This window comes from Mytilus californianus, unplaced genomic scaffold (assembly GCF_021869535.1).
Source record: "Mytilus californianus isolate M0D057914Y unplaced genomic scaffold, xbMytCali1.0.p SCAF_9, whole genome shotgun sequence".
NCBI lineage: Eukaryota > Metazoa > Mollusca > Bivalvia > Mytilida > Mytilidae > Mytilus > Mytilus californianus.
The window spans coordinates 34541533-34561765 of record NW_026262745.1 but is presented as its reverse complement, the minus strand read 5'-3'; the positions used below and the strand labels follow the sequence as shown (position 1 = coordinate 34561765).

General features: G+C 32.0%; 1 protein-coding gene across 1 annotated transcript in view; it reads right to left on the bottom strand.

Moving 5' to 3' along the window:
- LOC127714540 (inverted formin-2-like) overlaps nt 1–20233 on the bottom strand; it is a 28343-nt gene that overhangs the window by 5563 nt on the left and 2547 nt on the right. Inside the window, exons 3-14 of the mRNA XM_052220620.1 lie at nt 19487–19646; nt 18630–18703; nt 18328–18429; nt 17268–17350; nt 16085–16548; nt 11401–11519; nt 7724–7894; nt 6886–7143; nt 5667–5845; nt 5048–5168; nt 4022–4186; nt 364–472 (exon numbers count right to left, since the gene is read on the bottom strand). Of these exons, the coding sequence (XP_052076580.1) occupies nt 364–472; nt 4022–4186; nt 5048–5168; nt 5667–5845; nt 6886–7143; nt 7724–7894; nt 11401–11519; nt 16085–16548; nt 17268–17350; nt 18328–18429; nt 18630–18703; nt 19487–19646 (2005 nt within the window). The remainder of the gene's footprint in view (nt 1–363; nt 473–4021; nt 4187–5047; nt 5169–5666; nt 5846–6885; nt 7144–7723; nt 7895–11400; nt 11520–16084; nt 16549–17267; nt 17351–18327; nt 18430–18629; nt 18704–19486; nt 19647–20233) is intronic.

The window sequence follows — 20233 nt, the reverse complement described above, 5'->3', positions numbered from 1 at the left end:
TGACCTCAAGGCCAGGTTTCATAAGCCTTCATTACCAAGGAATTTAAAAATGTTCAGCTCGGTTTGTTTTTAGGGGGAGGGGGGAGAGAGTCATGTTATTTAGTGTTTTGTTTTACTCCACATGTATATAATCTGTTTATAACAATATAAAAGATGACAATGCAGGTCACTAGATAAAGATTGAATATAAATTTTTTAGACCAACTCATGGTATCTTCTGTCTAAAATCAGTCTAGCAATTTAATGTTTTTTTAAATTGGCTTTGTGTCTTTGAAGATTTCAAAGAGTTTGGAATGTTATGACAGCAGCTCATTTGCAAATAATAGAAATAAGTGAGCTAACTTGATGGGTCTTTTGACTTACCTGCATCTTTTCCAAATTCTAAAGCCATTAATCTGTTTTTGAAGGTACATTTAAGCTGCTCATTCTTCCTCCTGGCTAAGTGTGACTGTTTCTGAAAGCTTGCATTGTCCTAAATGAAGACAAATGGATAAAGACTGATTTATAATGGAAAAGAAGTGATATGGTGTATCAATTCATGACATAAATAACAGACAACCAAACAGACAGAAGGAGACACATATCAGAAAGCAATATGCTCCAAATCTATTGTAGGCAGGGCATTAAAATTCCTTCACACCATATAAGAAATAAACTGTTATCACAGAGATATGTCTCGCCTTTTTGTAATTTTGATAATGCAAATGTTGAAATTATAAAATAGCAACACTTTAACATTTAAGTTATGTAAATATTCAAAGTCGATGAACCATGACTGAAGGTACATGGCTAAACAATCTCCATGGAATGAGATGTGCCAATGCTAATACAACTGCATACCAAATACCATTGACTTATTATAAGTCTTTCCCTTTAAACAAACCTAAACACAAACATTAACTTGTAAACTATGTAAAAGTTTCAAAGTCAATGAACCATGATCAGGGGTGGCCAAATAATCCCCATGGTAATGAGATATGCCAATGCTTATACAACTGAACACCAATTAACATTGACCTACCACTAATGGTTCCCCATAAATTGACCTAATCACAAACTAATACATGTAAACTATGAAAAGTTTCAAAGTCAATAGACCTTGACTGAGGGGGCGGGGCCAAATAATCTCCATGGTGATGAGATATGCCAATGCTTATACAACTGCATACCAAATATCATTGACCTACCACTAGTGGTTCCCCATAAATTGACCTAATCACAAACTAATACATGTAAACTATGAAAAGTTTCAAAGTCAATAGACCTTGATTGAGGGGGCGGGGCCAAATAATCTCCATGGTAATGAGATATGCCAATGCTTATACAACTGCATACCAAATATCATTGACCTACCACTAGTGGTTCCCCATAAATTGACCTAATCACAAACTAATTCATGTAAACTATGAAAAGTTTCAAAGTCAATAGACCTTGACTGAGGGGGCGGGGCCAAATAATCTCCATGGTAATGAGATTTGCCAATGCTAATACAACTGCATACCAAATATCATTGACCTACCACTAGTGGTTCACCATGAACTAGACCTAATCACAAACTAATACATTGTTGACGCCGCCGACGCTGGAAACAGCATACCTATGTCTCGCTTTTTGACTCCGTCAAGGCGAGACAAAAATCGCATGAATAATTAAAGAACCTTTGTGAGCAGGCTCACATACCCCACGCCCCCACATTGTCATTGGGCAAACAAAATCTTGCTAGATTCCTAAGTTCAAAGACTCATTACTCCTACAAAAATCAACTGATAATAATTTCTTGTGGATATGCACATCTACATATTATGTCCTTATTATCTACAAAGTTACAGGAAATTCTGTTGTGTGGTTTCAGAGAAGTTGTGACGACAAACTGTTGCAATAGTATATTTAGGCCAAATATGTCCTAAATAAGACTAAATACTACTGTCTGAATTGTGCAACCACTAAAGATAGAAGTAACCACCTACTTAACTCATTCAATCTTTTGTTGTAGTATAAGCCTAAAAAAGGTTGCTTGTTTTCTTATTTGAATTGTTTCACATTTTGTCATGCCTTTTATAGCTGACTATATTATATGTGTTTTGCTCATTGTTGAAGGCTTACAGTGACCTACTGTTGCTAACATCCATGTACCTACTATCTCCATATACATGTTGCATTGTGCTAAATCTGAAGATTAAACAGACAAGGTAAGGCATCTACAGATTAAGAAACAGTTATATTTTATATACCCATATACCAGTCAAGGGTCTAACTTAAATAAGTTATTAGAGAAAAATAACATACATGTGTTATTATGGATAATTTCATGAGTTGTCTACTCTTTATTCCTAAAATGATCTTAATCTATAGTAACATATGTTTGTTATTTGTTAAAACAAATCTTTAATATTTTACTTTCTATTGGGAACTTGGGAATTCTTGAAACTTTGCACATAAACTTAATACATAGATATAAGAAGATGTGGTATGAGTGCCAATGAGACAACTCTCCATCCAAGTCAAAATTTATAAAAGTAAACCATTATAGGTTTATATTATTTAGACTGGATAACTCATTTTCCAATTAAATCAAATCATTTTTTATCAACCATGGTAAATCATTGAGACAAGGCTTTTAAGTGATAAACTTTATAGCTGTTATAACAAGTCTTAGTTTTTACAGGCATATAATTTAAAATTGGACACTTGGGAATTACTTGGATGCTTGCGCAGTATCTCATTTTATGCTCTGATTATTATTTATTACAATAAATTAAAATACATTGTGATTAAGCATGATAGACAAAGGCTTTGAAGTGATGTAGAGTAACTGTAATAACACCCTTAAGTTATAACAGGTATATTTTTTTCTGTAAATACAGATGCAATATGCATGATTGGCACCCTATATCTTTCTAAAGTTTAGTATGCAAATAGAAAATAATAATATCAATAGAACTTGTATATATTTTAACAAAACAAAACATGTAATATGCATTTTATCCCAGTTTTTGGATTTTTTAAGTCAACAATAACAAATGTATTTCTCTAATAACTTATTAAAGTTGACCCTTGACTGTATACTGCGGATTTAATTATCATAGTGGTTACCAATTATCGTGGATAATGATTTTTTTAAATTTTCATTGATATTTGATTTCATGGTTTTACAAAAGTCAATGTACAAGCCTATAGAAAATTTGTACTTCGTTGAACATTTAAACTCATGGTTCACATGTACACACCAAATCCACAAAAACCAGTATCCAACAAATAATAATGAATACACAGTATAGTAGATGGAATATACACTACACATGGATAAACACTAATAATTCAATTGTACTATAAAATTGAGAATGGAAATGGGGAATGTGTCAAAGAGACAACAACCCGACCACAGAACAGACAACAGCAGAAGGCCACCAACAGGTCTTCAATGCAGCGAGAAATTCCCGCACCCAGAGGCGTCCTTCAGCTGGCCCCATAACAAATATATATACTAGTTCAGTGATAATGAACGCCATACTAAACTCCAAATTGTACATAAGAAACTAAAATTAAAAATAATACAAGACTAACAAAGGCTAGAGGCTCCTGACTTGGGACAGGCGCAAAAATGCGGCAGGGTTAAACATGTTTATGAGATCTCAACCCTCCCCCATACCTCTAGCCAATGTAGAAAAGTAAACGCATAACAATACGCACATTAAAATTCAGTTCAAGAGAAGTCCGAGTCTGATGTCAGAAGATGTAACCAAAGAAAATAAACAAAATGACAATAATACATAAATAACAACAGACTACTAGCAGTTAACTGACATGCCAGCTCCAGACTTCAATTAAACTGATTGAAAGATTATGTCTTCATCATATGAATATCAGGCACAATCCTTCCCGTTAGGGGTTTATACTCATTTGTAAATTAACTTGTAGTCAAGTCTCTTATTTATTTTTCTGTATTCAAATTCTGCAAGTAGTTATTGTTAAAAATATATAAATGAACCGACAATACTGGATATTTTCAATAAGTACCTACCATTTGACATTTTCTGATTTGTTTACAGAATTTCTGTAAGATTTTGAATGTGTTTTCAAGGTCAAAGTTTGTGAAATCTTCACAGAAATAAGCAGCAACTTTTTCTGATAGGCTCCTTAACTGTAGTGTTGTGGCTTGTATGATGATCAGTTCTGCTCTCACAGTCTGAAAGGAAAAGAAAACATGTGGTCATCTTAAAGATTTTAACTGGGGAAAAAGTAACAACCATTATGAAGAAGGGGTAAACATTGAAGAGAAAGCAACCTAATAACAAGGGGTAACCATTAAAGAAAATCAATACCCCAATAAAAGAACAGAGTTCCAATGTCCCCCACTTTGCACATATTTTATCTATCCAAGGTACAAGGGCAATAACTAAATAAAACACTTTTTTTTTGTAGCGCTAACAAGGCCATTTTCCATAAATTTAATATTTCCAAGGGACATAACTCTTTTAAAAAAGTCGAACGGCCACCATTATAGAACTTGTCTGAGATATTGCTGATATTAAGCTATTTTATAAGTTTTATAAAAATCGGGCAAGAATTGAACCCGTGAGAGGGACAGACAGACGGACGCCCAGTATTTCCATGTCCCCCTCAACGTGTTACGCAGGGGGCAATAAAGATATCTTTATCATATGCTTATGCTAATTTTTAAAAACCCTTTTAATAAAAAGAAAAAAACCAAAAAAGTATTTTTGATGACAAAAACGGACAAGGAGGAGTTAATTTGACCCAGGAAATAAAAGATAAACAGCATCAGTTTTGTTCATATATGAATATGTAAATGAAACAATTCATGACAATGAACAGTTTTGGAAATTGAAGTCAGTCCTTTGTTCCAAGATCTACAGCTTTCCTAAAGAGCTTGTTGAATTCCAGAAAATCATAATGAAATAAGACCCGATTTAGAAATGTGAACTCATAAATCATGCTGGTTTCCATGAAAAATTTCAGAAATTAAAGGGCAAAAAAATAACAATTAAATAGTAAAGTGTCCACTTCCTAGCATTACAAATATTACCTCTATAAATTTGTTGAACTTGTCCTTCAGTTTGTGATCAGCCAATTGAAGATGTTGTATAAATCTACACATCTGTTTACTGAAACTATTTATATCTCTCCTTAAATCATTCAGTGATGTGCTAAAAACATAAAAAATTATAATAATAAATATTGTCCGTTTGACTTCTATATATTTGCAGAAAAAATTTATAAAAAAGCCATTTTTTAAATCATTATTTTTTTTCTTGATCATTGTTGATGTATGTTAATATATGATATATATACGAACTTTGACTTATTAAGTTTTACCAAAAATTATGAATTAATAGTTAGAGTTTGTATATATCATATATCAACATACATCAAGAAAAAAATAATGATTTGAAAAAATGGATTTTTAAGAATTTTTTGCTGCAACTATATACAAGTCAAACAGACTATAATCAAACTCTGAAGGGTAAAGAATGCATTCATTTTGCAGTAGGAACTAAGAATTAAACATTGAATTTTTGCAAGTATTGGAAAGCAATACTACGATTTTGATTCCATAATGGTAGTTGGTTCAACTGCTATTATAGACAAAAGAATATAACTCCAACTTTCTATGTTGGATGTGTCAGTATATCATACTATTATACCTAGCAACCTTATCCAATGACTGGAAGTCTTGGAGGAACTTTAATAGTGTGTTGTCAAGATCCTGTGCCATCTTGATCATGTAGTGGAGAAACGAATGATTGGCTGTCAATGATTTCACGTCTACCATTCTGTCCAGGCTAGATAGCTTAAACCCTGCTGCTTCTCCTTGTACATAGTCCTACAATATAGTTTAGAACTGCAATAGAACTCACAAAAAATACCCCTGCCACACAATACTTTTAATACACTGATTAAGGTTAATTCCATTATCTCCCCTTTAATATGATGGACAAAGATTATATAGATTCCTTAAATGCACATCCTATGGACAAGGATTATATTCCTTAATGCACATCCTATGGACAAGGATTATATTCCTTAATACACATCCTATGGACAAGGATTATATTCCTTAATACACATCCTATGGACAAGGATTATATTCCTTAATACACATCCTATGGACAAGGATTATATTCCTTAATGCACATCCTATGGACAAGGATTATATTCCTTAATACACATCCTATGGACAAGGATTATATTCCTTAATACACATCCTATGGACAAGGATTATATTCCTTAATACACATCCTATGGACAAGGGTTATATTCCTTAATGCACATCCTATGGACAAGGATTATATTCCTTAATACACATCCTATGGACAAGGATTATATTCCTTAATACACATCCTATGGACAAGGATTATATTCCTTAAGGCACATCCTATGGACAAGGATTATATTCCTTAATACACATCCTATGGACAAGGCTTATATTCCTTAATGCACATCCTATGGACAAGGCTTATATTCCTTAAGGCACAACCTCAGGTACTGTTCTAATACTGTTTAAACTTTTCATCAATACCAGTTTATCCTATTAGGCTTAAAAGGCACATGCATGAACAGACAAATAAATGACGAATGGACAGGGTGATTATTATATACCTTTACATCCTCTCTCCCCTAAATAAAGTCAGGGGTATGATCCACACAACTGGAATATTTATAGATTCTATTGTCAACAATTAAAGCAATTTAAGATTAGTACATATAAATTGCAAGCTATTCCGAAATTATCTATTTATATAGTCCATCTATTATTCCCCATAGACAGAGTTTGGATAAAAATATTCAACACTTTTTTACCATAATGTTAGTGTGTGAATTTGAAGTATGTAACAAAAATATACAATTGCAATAAAATCTTACATGATTCAGAAAGTTGCCTGCATTCAATAGGAAATGGAAGAATTCCTTGAGATGTGGATTTTCGAGTATAAGTTTACTGACATCCACCATCATATTAAGTGATCTCTTCAGTCTTTCCATACTTTTGTTATACTCTGCCATCATTAAATGACCTTCAATCAGAATTTCAAAGTCAGGGATATCTGCTAACATGAGAATAAACTGTTCAGCCATGCCTAACTCCAGACGTCTTCCTTCATAACTCAATAACATACCTATCTGTAAAAGCAAATAAAATGTGTAATTAACAGAGAAACTGAATTTTAAATTCACCTAGATATACCATTGCTAGCAAACAGGAACATATAATCATTTATCTAAAGAATATTGGAGAAAAAGTACAAATTTGATCATTCCCAATTTGGAAATAATGGGAAATATCCTTTCAATTTTTTTATTTCCATGGCTTTTAAGATACTTCTAAAATAAACCCTAAGGTACTTAGTAAACAAAATGAATTAATAACTATACATAGCACAATTCAATTTAGAAAATACTTGTCTCAGGTCAAACAATTTCAAGTTAACAAACAGCAGAAGTAATGAACAATTTCATACAGATTTGTGTTTAAAAATTGAATATGAAAATAATCAAAAATAAGCAATACACTGAAGTGATTCTACTATGGTTTCTAAGGAATTTGCAATAATCAAATTACAGAAGTCATTCATTCAGGTCTTGGTGGTTAAATTGTGGTCTATTGTACTGCCCAGTATTTTTGCTGATTTTGCTTATCCTTTTAATGTATCACCATTCTCTTTTGCACTATTTTATTCTAAGATACAAATAGTTGTTCTACCTCTTCTCTCTCAGGTAATACTTTAACCAGGTACTGTAGTGTTGGTAATGATATATCACAGCTGTCTTCATTCTCTAGCTCTAACCCTTGTATCAGCTCCTCTGGTCCAATCTCCATACGACTCAGGAACAGATTTATATTTCTTCTACTTTTTGAGTTCAATAGAACTATCTGAAAATGAATGTACATTAACAGATGCAGTACATTATTAACTTGTTTCATCAACATAAATTTTTAAATGTCACACATTCACATTTCTTTTATGAGGGCTATTCAATTAAAATGTATGTGGGAGGGTGGGAAGAGAAGTTTAATTATTGAATGTGGGTCATGGCAGGGCTTCCAAAATTATTTTTAGCCAGCCTGACATTTTATATATTATCCCGATTTTAATCCCTTAAGACTAAATAAACAAAAGGCAATTATGGTAATCAGTTGCCGAGTTGGCCATCCCAATGATTGACATTAAAAAAAACCGATATTAAACTTTCTTTGATTCAAATTCGAAGTTCTGACGTAAACTGTTAAATTGGCAGTGCATCATTCGAAGTGTGCAACATCAGCGTACTTATATCTGCCTAAGACTCTTTATTTATGCAAAATAACGTTGTCAAAAACTTTACTTTCATTTTTATACCGGATGTTATCTTGACAATGGTAAAACATGGACCAGAGACGGATACGTAAATTCTGTGTACATTTGCAAAGCGTGAATGAGTGGAAGTAGCTCTTTCTACGTTATTTCTTCAAGAAAATATTCGAAATAAACGTGAGATAAAGGTATCAATGACAATTTAAGCATTTTTTGAAGAAATTAGGATGCATAATTAAATTTCACACCTGGGCACATGCGCACACATGTACTAGTTCAAACAGAGACATGTCTCTAGGTTCAAACAACGTGGTTATGATGATTTTTCATTTTCACCTTTTTAATTTTTTCATCAAATCATATTTGTAAACGTATTTCTGATAATTTAAAACTTTTGACTAAATTAATTAGATGCAAACCGCTGAAATGTAAGAAAATTGACCGATCAATGTCCGGTTCAAAATAGTTTACCTGTCACCTGAACAGGTAAATTTCAGCTGTTTGACAACTAATTAGCCTTGATTAAAATGAGAAGGTATTAAAGTAGGGGTTGTTTTGATAGTACTTAATGATCATGTCACTTTTATGACCGGAAATGTGTGGCTGTTAAAGGCAAAACGTTGGGTCAAAAAGATCGCGAATTATGTTAAAATGACCGTCTCTTAAAGCCTTGAAAACTAAAAAGTAGATGACCGTTTCATGCTTTGCCCAGCCGGACTTTTACCGGACATTATACAAATGTCCGGCATATATGACCGTTTTGGAAGCCTTGGGTCATGGGTCTTTTTTCAGTATGCATCTATTACCATTATGCAAAATTATCTAAAAAATGGTTCTTGGTTAGGGATCATAGATTTATTTTTACGAGGAAGCTCTGAGCATGCTTGGAGGATGCTCGGAGCTTTTTAAGTAGGCTCTTCTCAGCAGTTTATGTGACAATAATTTTCATGATCCATTAAGATGTCAATCAAATCTATTGCACTTTTATAATAAGGAAAGTAGAGCATTATAGAGGAAGCTCCATTAACACCTGTGTAAACACCTGGTCTATTCAAACAAATCTTGCATTAATTTTACAAAACTATAAAATAGATGAGAAATTCTTCAATATTACTGTACAATGCTTGGTATCAAGTCTTCACAGAAGGAAAATGATTTTAAAACATTTTCTTAATAATTATTCTTTTTCAATACACATGATACAAAAAAACACTCAAATTTTATATTTGAAATATAAATATATTTTAAATTTATACTATATAAAATGAAATATAAAAGTCATCAAAGACACAAACTATGGTAATTGATTTATAACCATACTACCAAAACATAGTACATTCAGTTTCATGCGAAAAAGGAAAAATGAAAGGGTTGATCTTTTTTTATATTCCATTTAATTTGACAGTTGTTTGAAATTAACCCTCCATTTCATTGCAGAAAAGTTTTTTTGAGTCGTAAACATGTTTCTTGGGTGTTTCAAAGCAATAAAAATATACTATATTCTACAGGGAAAAAAGGGGGAGAGAATTTGATTGGTTAACTTCTGGTGATGTTTACTTTCTTATATGCACTGAAAAGTTATGCTATATTTTCACTGTAGTACAGGACATTTATTTATGTCGAGTATTTTTTTATTTAAAACATAGATAAATTCTGCACATTTTTTTTGAAATATAACAATCATGACAATTAAACAAAGACTTATAGGGGGAAAATAATTTTACTCATGCCAAGTATTTCTTTATTTAAAACAAAGCTAAATCTGCACAATTAAAAAAAGAATGCCAAGTAAAGAGAGACGTACTAGAGGGAAAACAATGGTGGTATTACCCCCTCAAACCAAGCTTCCACTAATGAATTACAACTTTTCTTAAAGTAGCCATAATTTTCTATAAAAGAGCTTAGTTTGCTATTTAAAAAAAACATATTACCAAATGTTTAGTTAAGGGCATTACTTAAACAAGTAATTTTCAAAATTACCTATACAACTTATGTTGAAAACGAGGCTGTTTCAAATATTAATTCTATATCATGAATAAGTAACTTCTGTTAATATTATTTTTATGGGTGTCCATTCATACAGGTTTTACTAGCTTTAACAACTTTTCACAGACATCTGGTTATTTTCCCCATGAAATAAACTGGTAAAACTATTTAAAATCTTAGAGATAGACAGTTATAACTAGATATGGAACCTTTGATTAAGACTTGAAGTTATTTATAATTTGAATCTTGATCAAACTATTTTTAAATCATATCATCTAATTATAAAATTTAAGAATTTTTTTATTATAAAAAAAAGAATGATTATTAAATATAATAAGAAAATATTTAAATGACTTTTACTTTTTGTGGAGACTTGAGATTTCTTTCCAAGCATTACACAGCACTGTTGAAGAATTTCTAACCTATTTTATAGTTTTGTAAAGTTTCATGCAAAATGTAATTGAATAGACCAGATGTTTACAAAGGTGTTTATGGAGCTTCCTCTATAATGCTCTACTTTCCTTATCATAGAAGTAGTGTAGATTTGATTGACATCTTAATGGATCATGATAATTATTGTCACATTAACTGCTGAGAAGAGCCTACTTAAAAAGCTCCGAGCATCCTCCGAGCATGCTCGGAGCTTGCTCGTAAGAATAAATCTATGATCCCTTATAGGGATATTTTGAAAATCCCTACCCTCCCACTTACATTTTAATGGAGTAACCCATACAAATTTTATGCCAAATATGAAAGAACTGTCAAATAGACCTAACCCAGAAAACAACTATAGGTATAAATATTTGGAATACTGTGGAATCTTTTTTTTTTTGGTGGTATACCAATTTTCGTGGGTTTCATGGGTCACAGCAAACCACGAATTTAAAAGCTATGATTATCACAATTCAAACCATTTTCAATGAATTTCTATCTTTTGTTTTATCATTTTTCAAACACAGATACATGAATTTATGTGTCTGAAACATTTTTTTTTTAAACAGCGAATTTACGTATACCACGAAGTGTCTTTTTTTCTCTATCCACGAAAACAAATGAATCCACAGTAACTGTATTTTACATGTTTATAGACATTTCTTACTTCACTTTGCTCCTGTACTATATTCTCTGATGATTGAAACAATCTCTCTAATTGACTGTAATCTGGTAAAATTCTTCTGGAAACAGCTGATGATAACCAAATACACTCTCCAAATCTATCTAAAAAATAATAAAAAAAATTCCTTATATTTTTTAAAGGTTCAATGCGCAACTGACTGATGCTCAATTATTTCTTGTGGCAATTGGGGATTTTGCATTTTTTAAATAACATATGGTGTCAGTGAATTATCACCAGAAAGGAATGCACATTATTGTAATTATTTGAACATGTCTCTACTGTTTTCATAGCAACAGCTGACAGTGTTTTGAAAGATATTCAACCCATTATGTGATGCTGTGGATTCATTTATTTTTGTTGATAGCAATTTTCATCGATTAATTAAAAAGGATATTTGATTTTGTGATTTTGTCAAAGTCTGTACACCAGCCATTAGATAATTTGCACTTCTTTGAACCTATAAATATGTGGTTAACCTATATCCATGAAAATTGGTATCCTGCGAATAACATTTAATCCACAGCAAGGATCCGGAAATTTTTTCACACAATTTCGGTCATTTTTAGATGATTGAAAAGTTGGTGCCCCTTTTCAAAATGTCGTCATCAATGTCGATGTCAAACTAGATTCATAGCATCAACGAACTTGAATTGCTGTTTCATCGCATTTACTACAAGTAAATTTCTTATCATTTTTCTAAAAACCTTCAAGAACAGTTAAGGGAATTCAACAGTTTAAAATAAAAATGATTTTAATGACTCAAAATGGTTAATTTCTCAGACATTGCAACCGTTTCTTTCGATTTGACCAAATTAAAACCGGAAGTTAAAGATAATATTAAAGTACGGAAAATTCCGGATTCATTTCCGGGATTCGTTTTGTTTATCAAATTGACAGGAAATCACCGACTTTTTAATTTTATTACCTTTAAAAGTGTTTGAATATAACAGATAATAGTTGCATTCGTTTACTTTAGCATGAAATCAATTTGCATTTTACGATTGAATATTTAATTTGCTGAAGACAACTTCATGCATGCGTATTACATAGTAAATAAAGCATATGTGTTACACATGAAAAAAGACTTTTTTCTACTTAGATAAAATTAACATGATTAAGGTTTAATTTTAAATCAGAATTGATGATTGTCTTTGCTGAAAAGTAATTAAATAATGAATACACTTGTCAGGGAATTTTAATTTCTTTAAGATATTATTCTGAGCTTGTGATCAATGTCAGGTGTGAATTAAAAACTCAGGTAAAAAGTAATTACTGATCATTAGCCAATGTTCCCGAAGGCATTGATATAGTTATTAGGAGGGCCCTCAGGATTATCTAACTATACTGGCTTAAGCTCTTCTTATCTGTTGTTGATTTCTACATACTTTCGTTTTTGGGTCACTCTCTTCCTACCGGCTGCATACTGGATCATGGTCAGGGCGTTGAAAGCTTCATCATGTTTCAGTAGTTTTATGAGTTTAAAGATGTTTGGATATGGTTGCTGGACATGTTCCAAAGGTGACTGTTCTGTTCGACCCAGTATGTTGTTACATTGTCTGTAAAGGGCGTGTAGTTGATGCTAGTATCAATCTGATCTATGTCGGTTAGGGCATTAAACCACACACCTTCGACTTCAGCAGTAGGTACAAGTGGAAGGACAGAGGCACAGCGTACAAGTTGATGAATTTTGTTGTCTTTCTTGTATGGAACCTGAATGCCTGTTTCTTGTGCTTTTCTCAGATACATTGTGTGTAGTGGAAAAAAACAGCCTTTTGAGTTGATTCCAGGAAATACAGAATATGCTGCATTTCGAATGGCGACTTCATAGTGCAGGAAGATAGTGGTAGGCTGAAGTTGTACATGTTGTAGTTGGTGGCATACATCTTTGAGTAAAGTCATGAACCTTGTGTATACTAGTTCGCTCTTGGCTGAAGGTAAACTGTGTACCAGTGGATACATTGCGCAGTCAACCATTGCGTGAAATGTGTAAAGTTGGAAGAAAAGGCTCAGACAGGAGTAAAATGTACCATCACCATATATGATATCTGCAGCTGCTAAGTGTGTTAGATTCTTTTGAGTACTGAAGATTAACAAACGCCAAACTGTGTTGTCGTCTGTAAGCAGAAATGGGTCACCTTTGGAAGTACGTGCCCAAATACCATCTATGTTGATTTCATCAACAGTTTTTGGTAAAACTGGTAGGTTCTGCTTGCGTTTGTTGGGAAAGTTTTATAATATTATCTATCATCAATTTATTTGTTCGGATGACAATATTTAAAGTTTACAAATTCAATGATTTTTTTAAATCTTACTTATTTTTTAATTTTTTAAGTAATTCAATGCCATTGAAGAAGAAAAAACATATTACAAATAAACTGTATTAAATTTTTTTTTAATAATATTATACTTAAACAGTGTAAGAAATATGTTTTCTTTTAAAAAATACAGGTGAATCTAAGGTGAATTTTTAATTAACCTTGATTGTTATAAAAACAAATTGTTTATCAAAACATCTATTGTTATTTGCATGTGGGAATAGAAGGAATAGTTATTTTTAAAAAGTGGGAATAGGAGGAAGACACCACTGGAGTGGCAGTTTTATTACAGGAAAGGGATTATTAACAAAAACAAGTGATCACAAGTGCAAAATGGCGATTAAGAAATCCGATTGCAAACATTGAGTCAATGAAATGACCGAAATTATTTCTGTTAAAAAATGAAATTTGTCCTAAATCCCAATTACTCATTTAGGACAAATACTTTCAGTTTAGGACATGACTGGCAAATATGACCGTTTCCTGACCCTTGATCCACAGACCTTATCCATTTCAAACAATAATTCTTGATTGACAAGCAAAAGGAGTAGGCCTATAATGGACCGTTATGAAGAAATCTGTTCCAAATGGCATTTAGGCTTTTGTAATATATCCATAAAAAAACAAAAATGAGACCTTTAAGATAAATCATAGTAAAGTTGAAATTCAAGGCCATATTCTAGCAAAAGTGAACCTTGTCCTTTCTTTACAGATGATGGGTCCGACTCAAAGTGTTCTTAAAATTTCACAAGAGTGCACACGCTGAAATGTCTCGCCTTCTTTACTAATCATTGATATTATGTTGATAGTCCTAAATATAAAGCTTTATTACAACTGTCACATAAACTTAACATTCACCAAGTAAACTAAACATTGACCAATGAACCATGAAAATGAGGTCAAGGTCAGATGAAACATGCTAGGCAGGCATGTACAGCTAACAATTCTTCCATACAACAAATATAGTTGACCTATTGCTTATAGTTTAAGAAAAACAGACCAAAACACAAAAACTTAACACTGAGCAATGAACCTTGAAAATGAGGTCAAGGTAAAAAAAAAACCTGCGTGACTGACAAATAGATCATAAAATATTTCCATACACCAAATATAGTTGAACTATTGCATATAGTATTAGAAAAAAAGACCAAAACTCAAAAACTTAACTTTGACCACTGAACCATGAAAATGAGGTCAAGGTCAGATGACACCTGCCAGCTAGACATGTACACCTTACAATCATTCCATACACCAAATATAGTAGACCTATTGCATACAGTATAAGAAAAACAGACCAAAACACAAAAACTTAACTATAACCACTGAACCATGAAAATGAGGTCAAGGTCAGATGACACCTGCCAGTTGGACATGTACACCTTACAGTCCTTCCATACACCAAATATACTAGACCTATTGCTTATAGAATCTGAGATATGGACTTGACCACCAAAACTTAACCTTGTTCACTGATCCATGAAATGAGGTCGAGGTCAAGTGAAAACTGTCTGACGGGCATGAGGACCTTGCAAGGTACGCACATACCAAGTATAGTTATCCTATTACTTATAATAAGAGAGAATTGACCATTACAAAAAATCTTAACTTTTTTTTCAAGTAGTCACTGAACCATGAAAATGAGGTCAAGGACATTGGACATGTGACTGACAGAAACTTCGTAACATGAGTCATCCATATACAAAGTATGAAGCATCCAGACCTTCCACCTTCTAAAATATAAAGATTTTAAGAAGTTAGCTAACGCCGCCACCGCCGGATCACTATCCCTATGTCGAGCTTTCTGCGACAAAAGTTGCAGGCTCGACAAAAACAGAAGATAAAAAAATTTAATGAATAAAAGGTATTCTATTGTTGACTTTTTTGTCTATTGATTTAAGGTCTTGGACCTTCATATTTAGATTCTTAAAACTCCTTACAACATTCCTTATGAAAGATCAATCTATCAATTTTAAGTAAATCTAACATAGAAAGTTTAATAGTATTCTTATTTTTCTGACATCTGAATTATTACAAAAATCCATCAAACTTCTCAATGGTTCTTTTACTAAAAAAAATAGGTTTTGAACCCTGGATCTATGTAGTTTTGAATCCCTGACTGTTACTTTGACGTATGATCAGTCTATCACATGGTATTCTATGCATCTTTTCAATCTAGAATTTCAATCCATATGAATTAGCATTGTTCATATGAGGAAAACAGCTATTGTCATTATTCAATGGGACAGTTTACCTTCCAAAAACTTAAATACATTGACAAACACCAACTGATTCTCATGAAAGGTTTTATCCTTTGCGATAAAATATATAAAGTAATAATTTTTTGTACCTACCTACAGATTCATCAGGAAGTTTCACCCACTGACAACTTTTCATCTTTTTCTTTGGTTTTGGTACATTTCTCTTCTGTATTCTGTACCTCCTCTGGAGAGCTGACTTATTTGTGGGTGTGTCTGTACTTATGTCTTTGACATCCAGAAACAGATTATCATATTGTGATTGGTCCATATATTCCATCATTTCTGCTACTTTGGTTAATTCATTAGAAATAGTATCCTTGTTATGTGTTAATTCTACCCCAGTATCATTATCCGTTAAACATATAGATTTAGATTTCTGTGTAGATAAGGCTGTCCGTGCTTGGAAGTTTTTAATGTATTGGATACTTTTGTGTAGAGATTCAGGCAGTGTATCTAGAACAGTGTCTGGTGCATCACATGTATTAGTACTGACATGAACATCACACGAGTGGACAGTCTGATGGACAAGGTTATCAATTGTCTTCCATATTTTAGACCTAAACAAACAAACAATAGCATATAGAAAATAAGTATGTTTCTGGGTTACAAACATATGGAATACAATATTGAACTACATATAAACTGATATCAATGTTTATAAAATAATTTCACTATTTTCTAATGTATCATTAAAATGTCAGAAGAATAACATCTGTAAGTTTTTAGTGAATTGTACAACTAAACTCAAAAGGTTCTAAAGTTAGAGAGCAATATTTTTGTACAAATGTGGCTACGTTGATTTTGACATTTTTGGCAATGACTTTAAATGTAGATTTTTCTTCCTTGTACACAACATACCCAACTCAAAAAAGTTTTAAAATTATACTGTTGAAAAAATTTGTGACAGACAACCTGCTGGATAAGCTGATTATTACAAGCCTTCTTCCAATTAATTAGTTGGCCTTAATAATAGATAAAAGATACTCTGCATGTTTGGTTGGCAGACAGAAAATAAAGTTTAAACTCATTTTTTTCATTAAGTAACAAAGGGAAGCTGTTAACTTCTACGTCATTTGGTCTGTGGTGGAGAGTTGTCTCATTGGCAATTATACCACATCTTCTTATCTTTATATTGTAATTCTATTTAAAAGAAATATCAAGTAACACAAATAAATTTAAGTATCAACTGGACAAGTCACAAACAACACTACATGGAATATACTTCCAGTTTTTAATTATGTTTGAATTGATTGAAAATTTTATCTACAATACATACGCATTCTTGCTGTAAACAGTTTCTATTGACAACAGATCTTGTAAAATGTTTACAAATGATACCATCTTAGATGTTCCAAATATCTGTAAATATAAATTGTTTCATATCAATATAATAACATGACTACCATTAATGTAACAGCTGACAAAAAAAAAGGGTATACAATAAACTTTTGTAGTTATGTCCTGTTCAACTTTTGGAGGTTCAGCCATTGCTTTTATTACAGGAAAAAAAAACCACAACTAACAACTCATTAATACCATTAATTTCCTTAAAATTGACATTTCTGTCCCAAAAATCTAGTCTTTTGTCTAATATTATATTTCATGCTAATCTATGTCTGTACAGCATTGACTGTATCTACCTGTATGTTAGATTCCTGAATATATTACTTTTTGTACACCTTACAGCATTGATCAGATCTTCATAAGTTTTGAAGTCTATGTAAATATGGTGTCTTGCATTGCATTGCAAACTTTTCTATGTAAATTATCAACCAGATCTTTTTGACTATACAACTAAAATCCAGTTTAATGGCAACATCATAATATCTGCATACTAAATATAAATTTAAATATTTTGCATACGTTTTTTAATGTATTTGTTGAACAATTGACTTGAATGCAAGATTCATTAATATGAATTCATGGAATGTTGCATTTACAAAATTCTATTTAATTAAAAAATATGCATTTTCACTTTTGCTAAACACTTCCTGTTTCAGTTTTTGTAATAAAAACATCACAAAAAAAATGTCTGAATTTACAGATTGGTCTATATTAGTTTCATGCCATACCTTACTCTGTATATCATCAATTAGATCTTCAGGTCTGTTAAAGTCTATATTAGTTTCCTGACATACCTTACTCTGTATATCATCAATCAGATCTTCAGGACTGTTAAAGTCTATGTTAGTTTCCAGGCATACCTTACTCTGTATATCATCAATCAGATCTTCAGGACTGTTAAAGTCTACATTAGTTTCCTGACATACCTTACTCTGTATATCATCAATCAGATCTTCAGGACTGTTAAAGTCTATGTTAGTTTCCTGACATACCTTACTCTGTATATCATCAATCAGATCTTCAGGACTATTGAAGTCTATGTTAGTTTCCTGATTAAGGATTTCTTCATCTTCATGTTTCTTATCATGGAATACCTGCAATATATCTTAAAATGAAGGAAAGTTAAACAAAAATATTTCAAGAGAATACATTCAAAGTTTTTATATGAGACAATTTTATTAAATATTCCTAAGAAAATTTGTAATAGATAGTTTAATAAAACATAGTAAGATTTAGTAGATGAAAATAAATGTAAACTTTACTGAGCTGTCAGCATGAATAAGTGCTCTCTTACCTCAAGCTGTAAATGTAGATCATCATCTGCTTCTTCCTTCCTTAGGAAAGTAAGAATGTCCAATAGATGTAAACCTATGCAAATAAAAGGTTAAAGGTTGATAACTTTTTTATTATAGAGTCAATATCAACCTGATCCTAGAACATAAACTACAGAAAGAAACATTTGCAGTTAAAAAATTCGAAGTTTGACAGCACTAGGGTTTTCATATTTTTAATTCGTTCTTATAAATAACTGAACTTTCCTGGATAAGTTTTTTTTATCTTTCTCCTAAATCATGTGTTCAACAATATGTCATAAGGAAAATGTTTGTGTGCCCAATATTTTATTTGATAAGTTCCTGTACCAAGTCAAGACAATGAAATTCCATTGTCAATTGTTCATAGACGATACATTTGATGAGATTTTCCCTAAAATTATCCATTATAAATGGACCCTGTTTTCTTTCAATAATACCTTGGAGTTAAGTGATTTGTTATTTCTTATTCCTCTACTATTAGTATTTACTCTAAGGTCAACTATAATTACACATTATAGAGAATTCTCAAAATATTGATCATACTTGAAAGCATATAAAAGAGATTGAAAATATAAATAGGCAATATCATGAAAGGTTTATTTTAGCGGAAAATTAATCCTAGTTTCGCGACGAGTGAGAATTTGATATTGCTCATCAACTAGTTATTTAATTCTAATATATTAACAAGCCTTTGGCAAGTTTATTAGTATCATTGAAATAAATAGCAAAGAGTTGACACCTTGCACTATCTGCATTTTGTGACATTTTCAAGGTCAAAGCCTATTCTTATGTAATGTGTACTTGTGCCATTATATATTTTTTATTGAGCACTACATACCAATAAATTCATTTCTTATCCTATTTCTTTCTACAGTGTCTGGTGTTGTGTTTATTATACAGTTAATCAGGGTCATCAGAGCTGTTTTATGCTGCACTGTCTCAGCTGTCTTCAAATCATTGACTATGACACTGAATCTGTTTGTCTGATCGGTTTCTTTCTATAAAAGGCAAATCATTTACTTTGTCAAAAAAAGGAATAAACAAGAACATATGTGTCCAATTCACACTTGGCCCTCCCACTATCACATTTCCATGTTCAGTGAACCCCAATGTCTGCGTCAAAACCATAATCTGCTATATATTTCAACTAGAGGCTCTCAAGAGCCTGTGTCGCTCACCTGTATTTACTGATGCTTTGGAAATCATGTAAAATAAGGTTAAAACCATAATAAATAGTGTTAGATATTAGATATTATAATGATATCTAAGATAATAACAAAAAACTGCAAAATTTTTGTAAAATTACTAACTCAGGGGCAGCAACCTAACAACGGGTTGTCGGATTCGTCTGAAAATTTCAGGGCAGATAAATCTAAATCTGATGAACATTTTTGCCACCTGTTAGATTTGCTCTAAATGCTTTAGTTTCAGAGATATAAACCAAAAACTGCATTTTACCCCTATGTTCTAATTTCAACCAAGTCGGCCATGATGGTTGGAAGGCGGGGTCATCGGACAAATTTTTTAAACTAGATACCCTAATAATGATTATGGCCAAGTATGGTTAAATTTGTCTCAGTAGTTT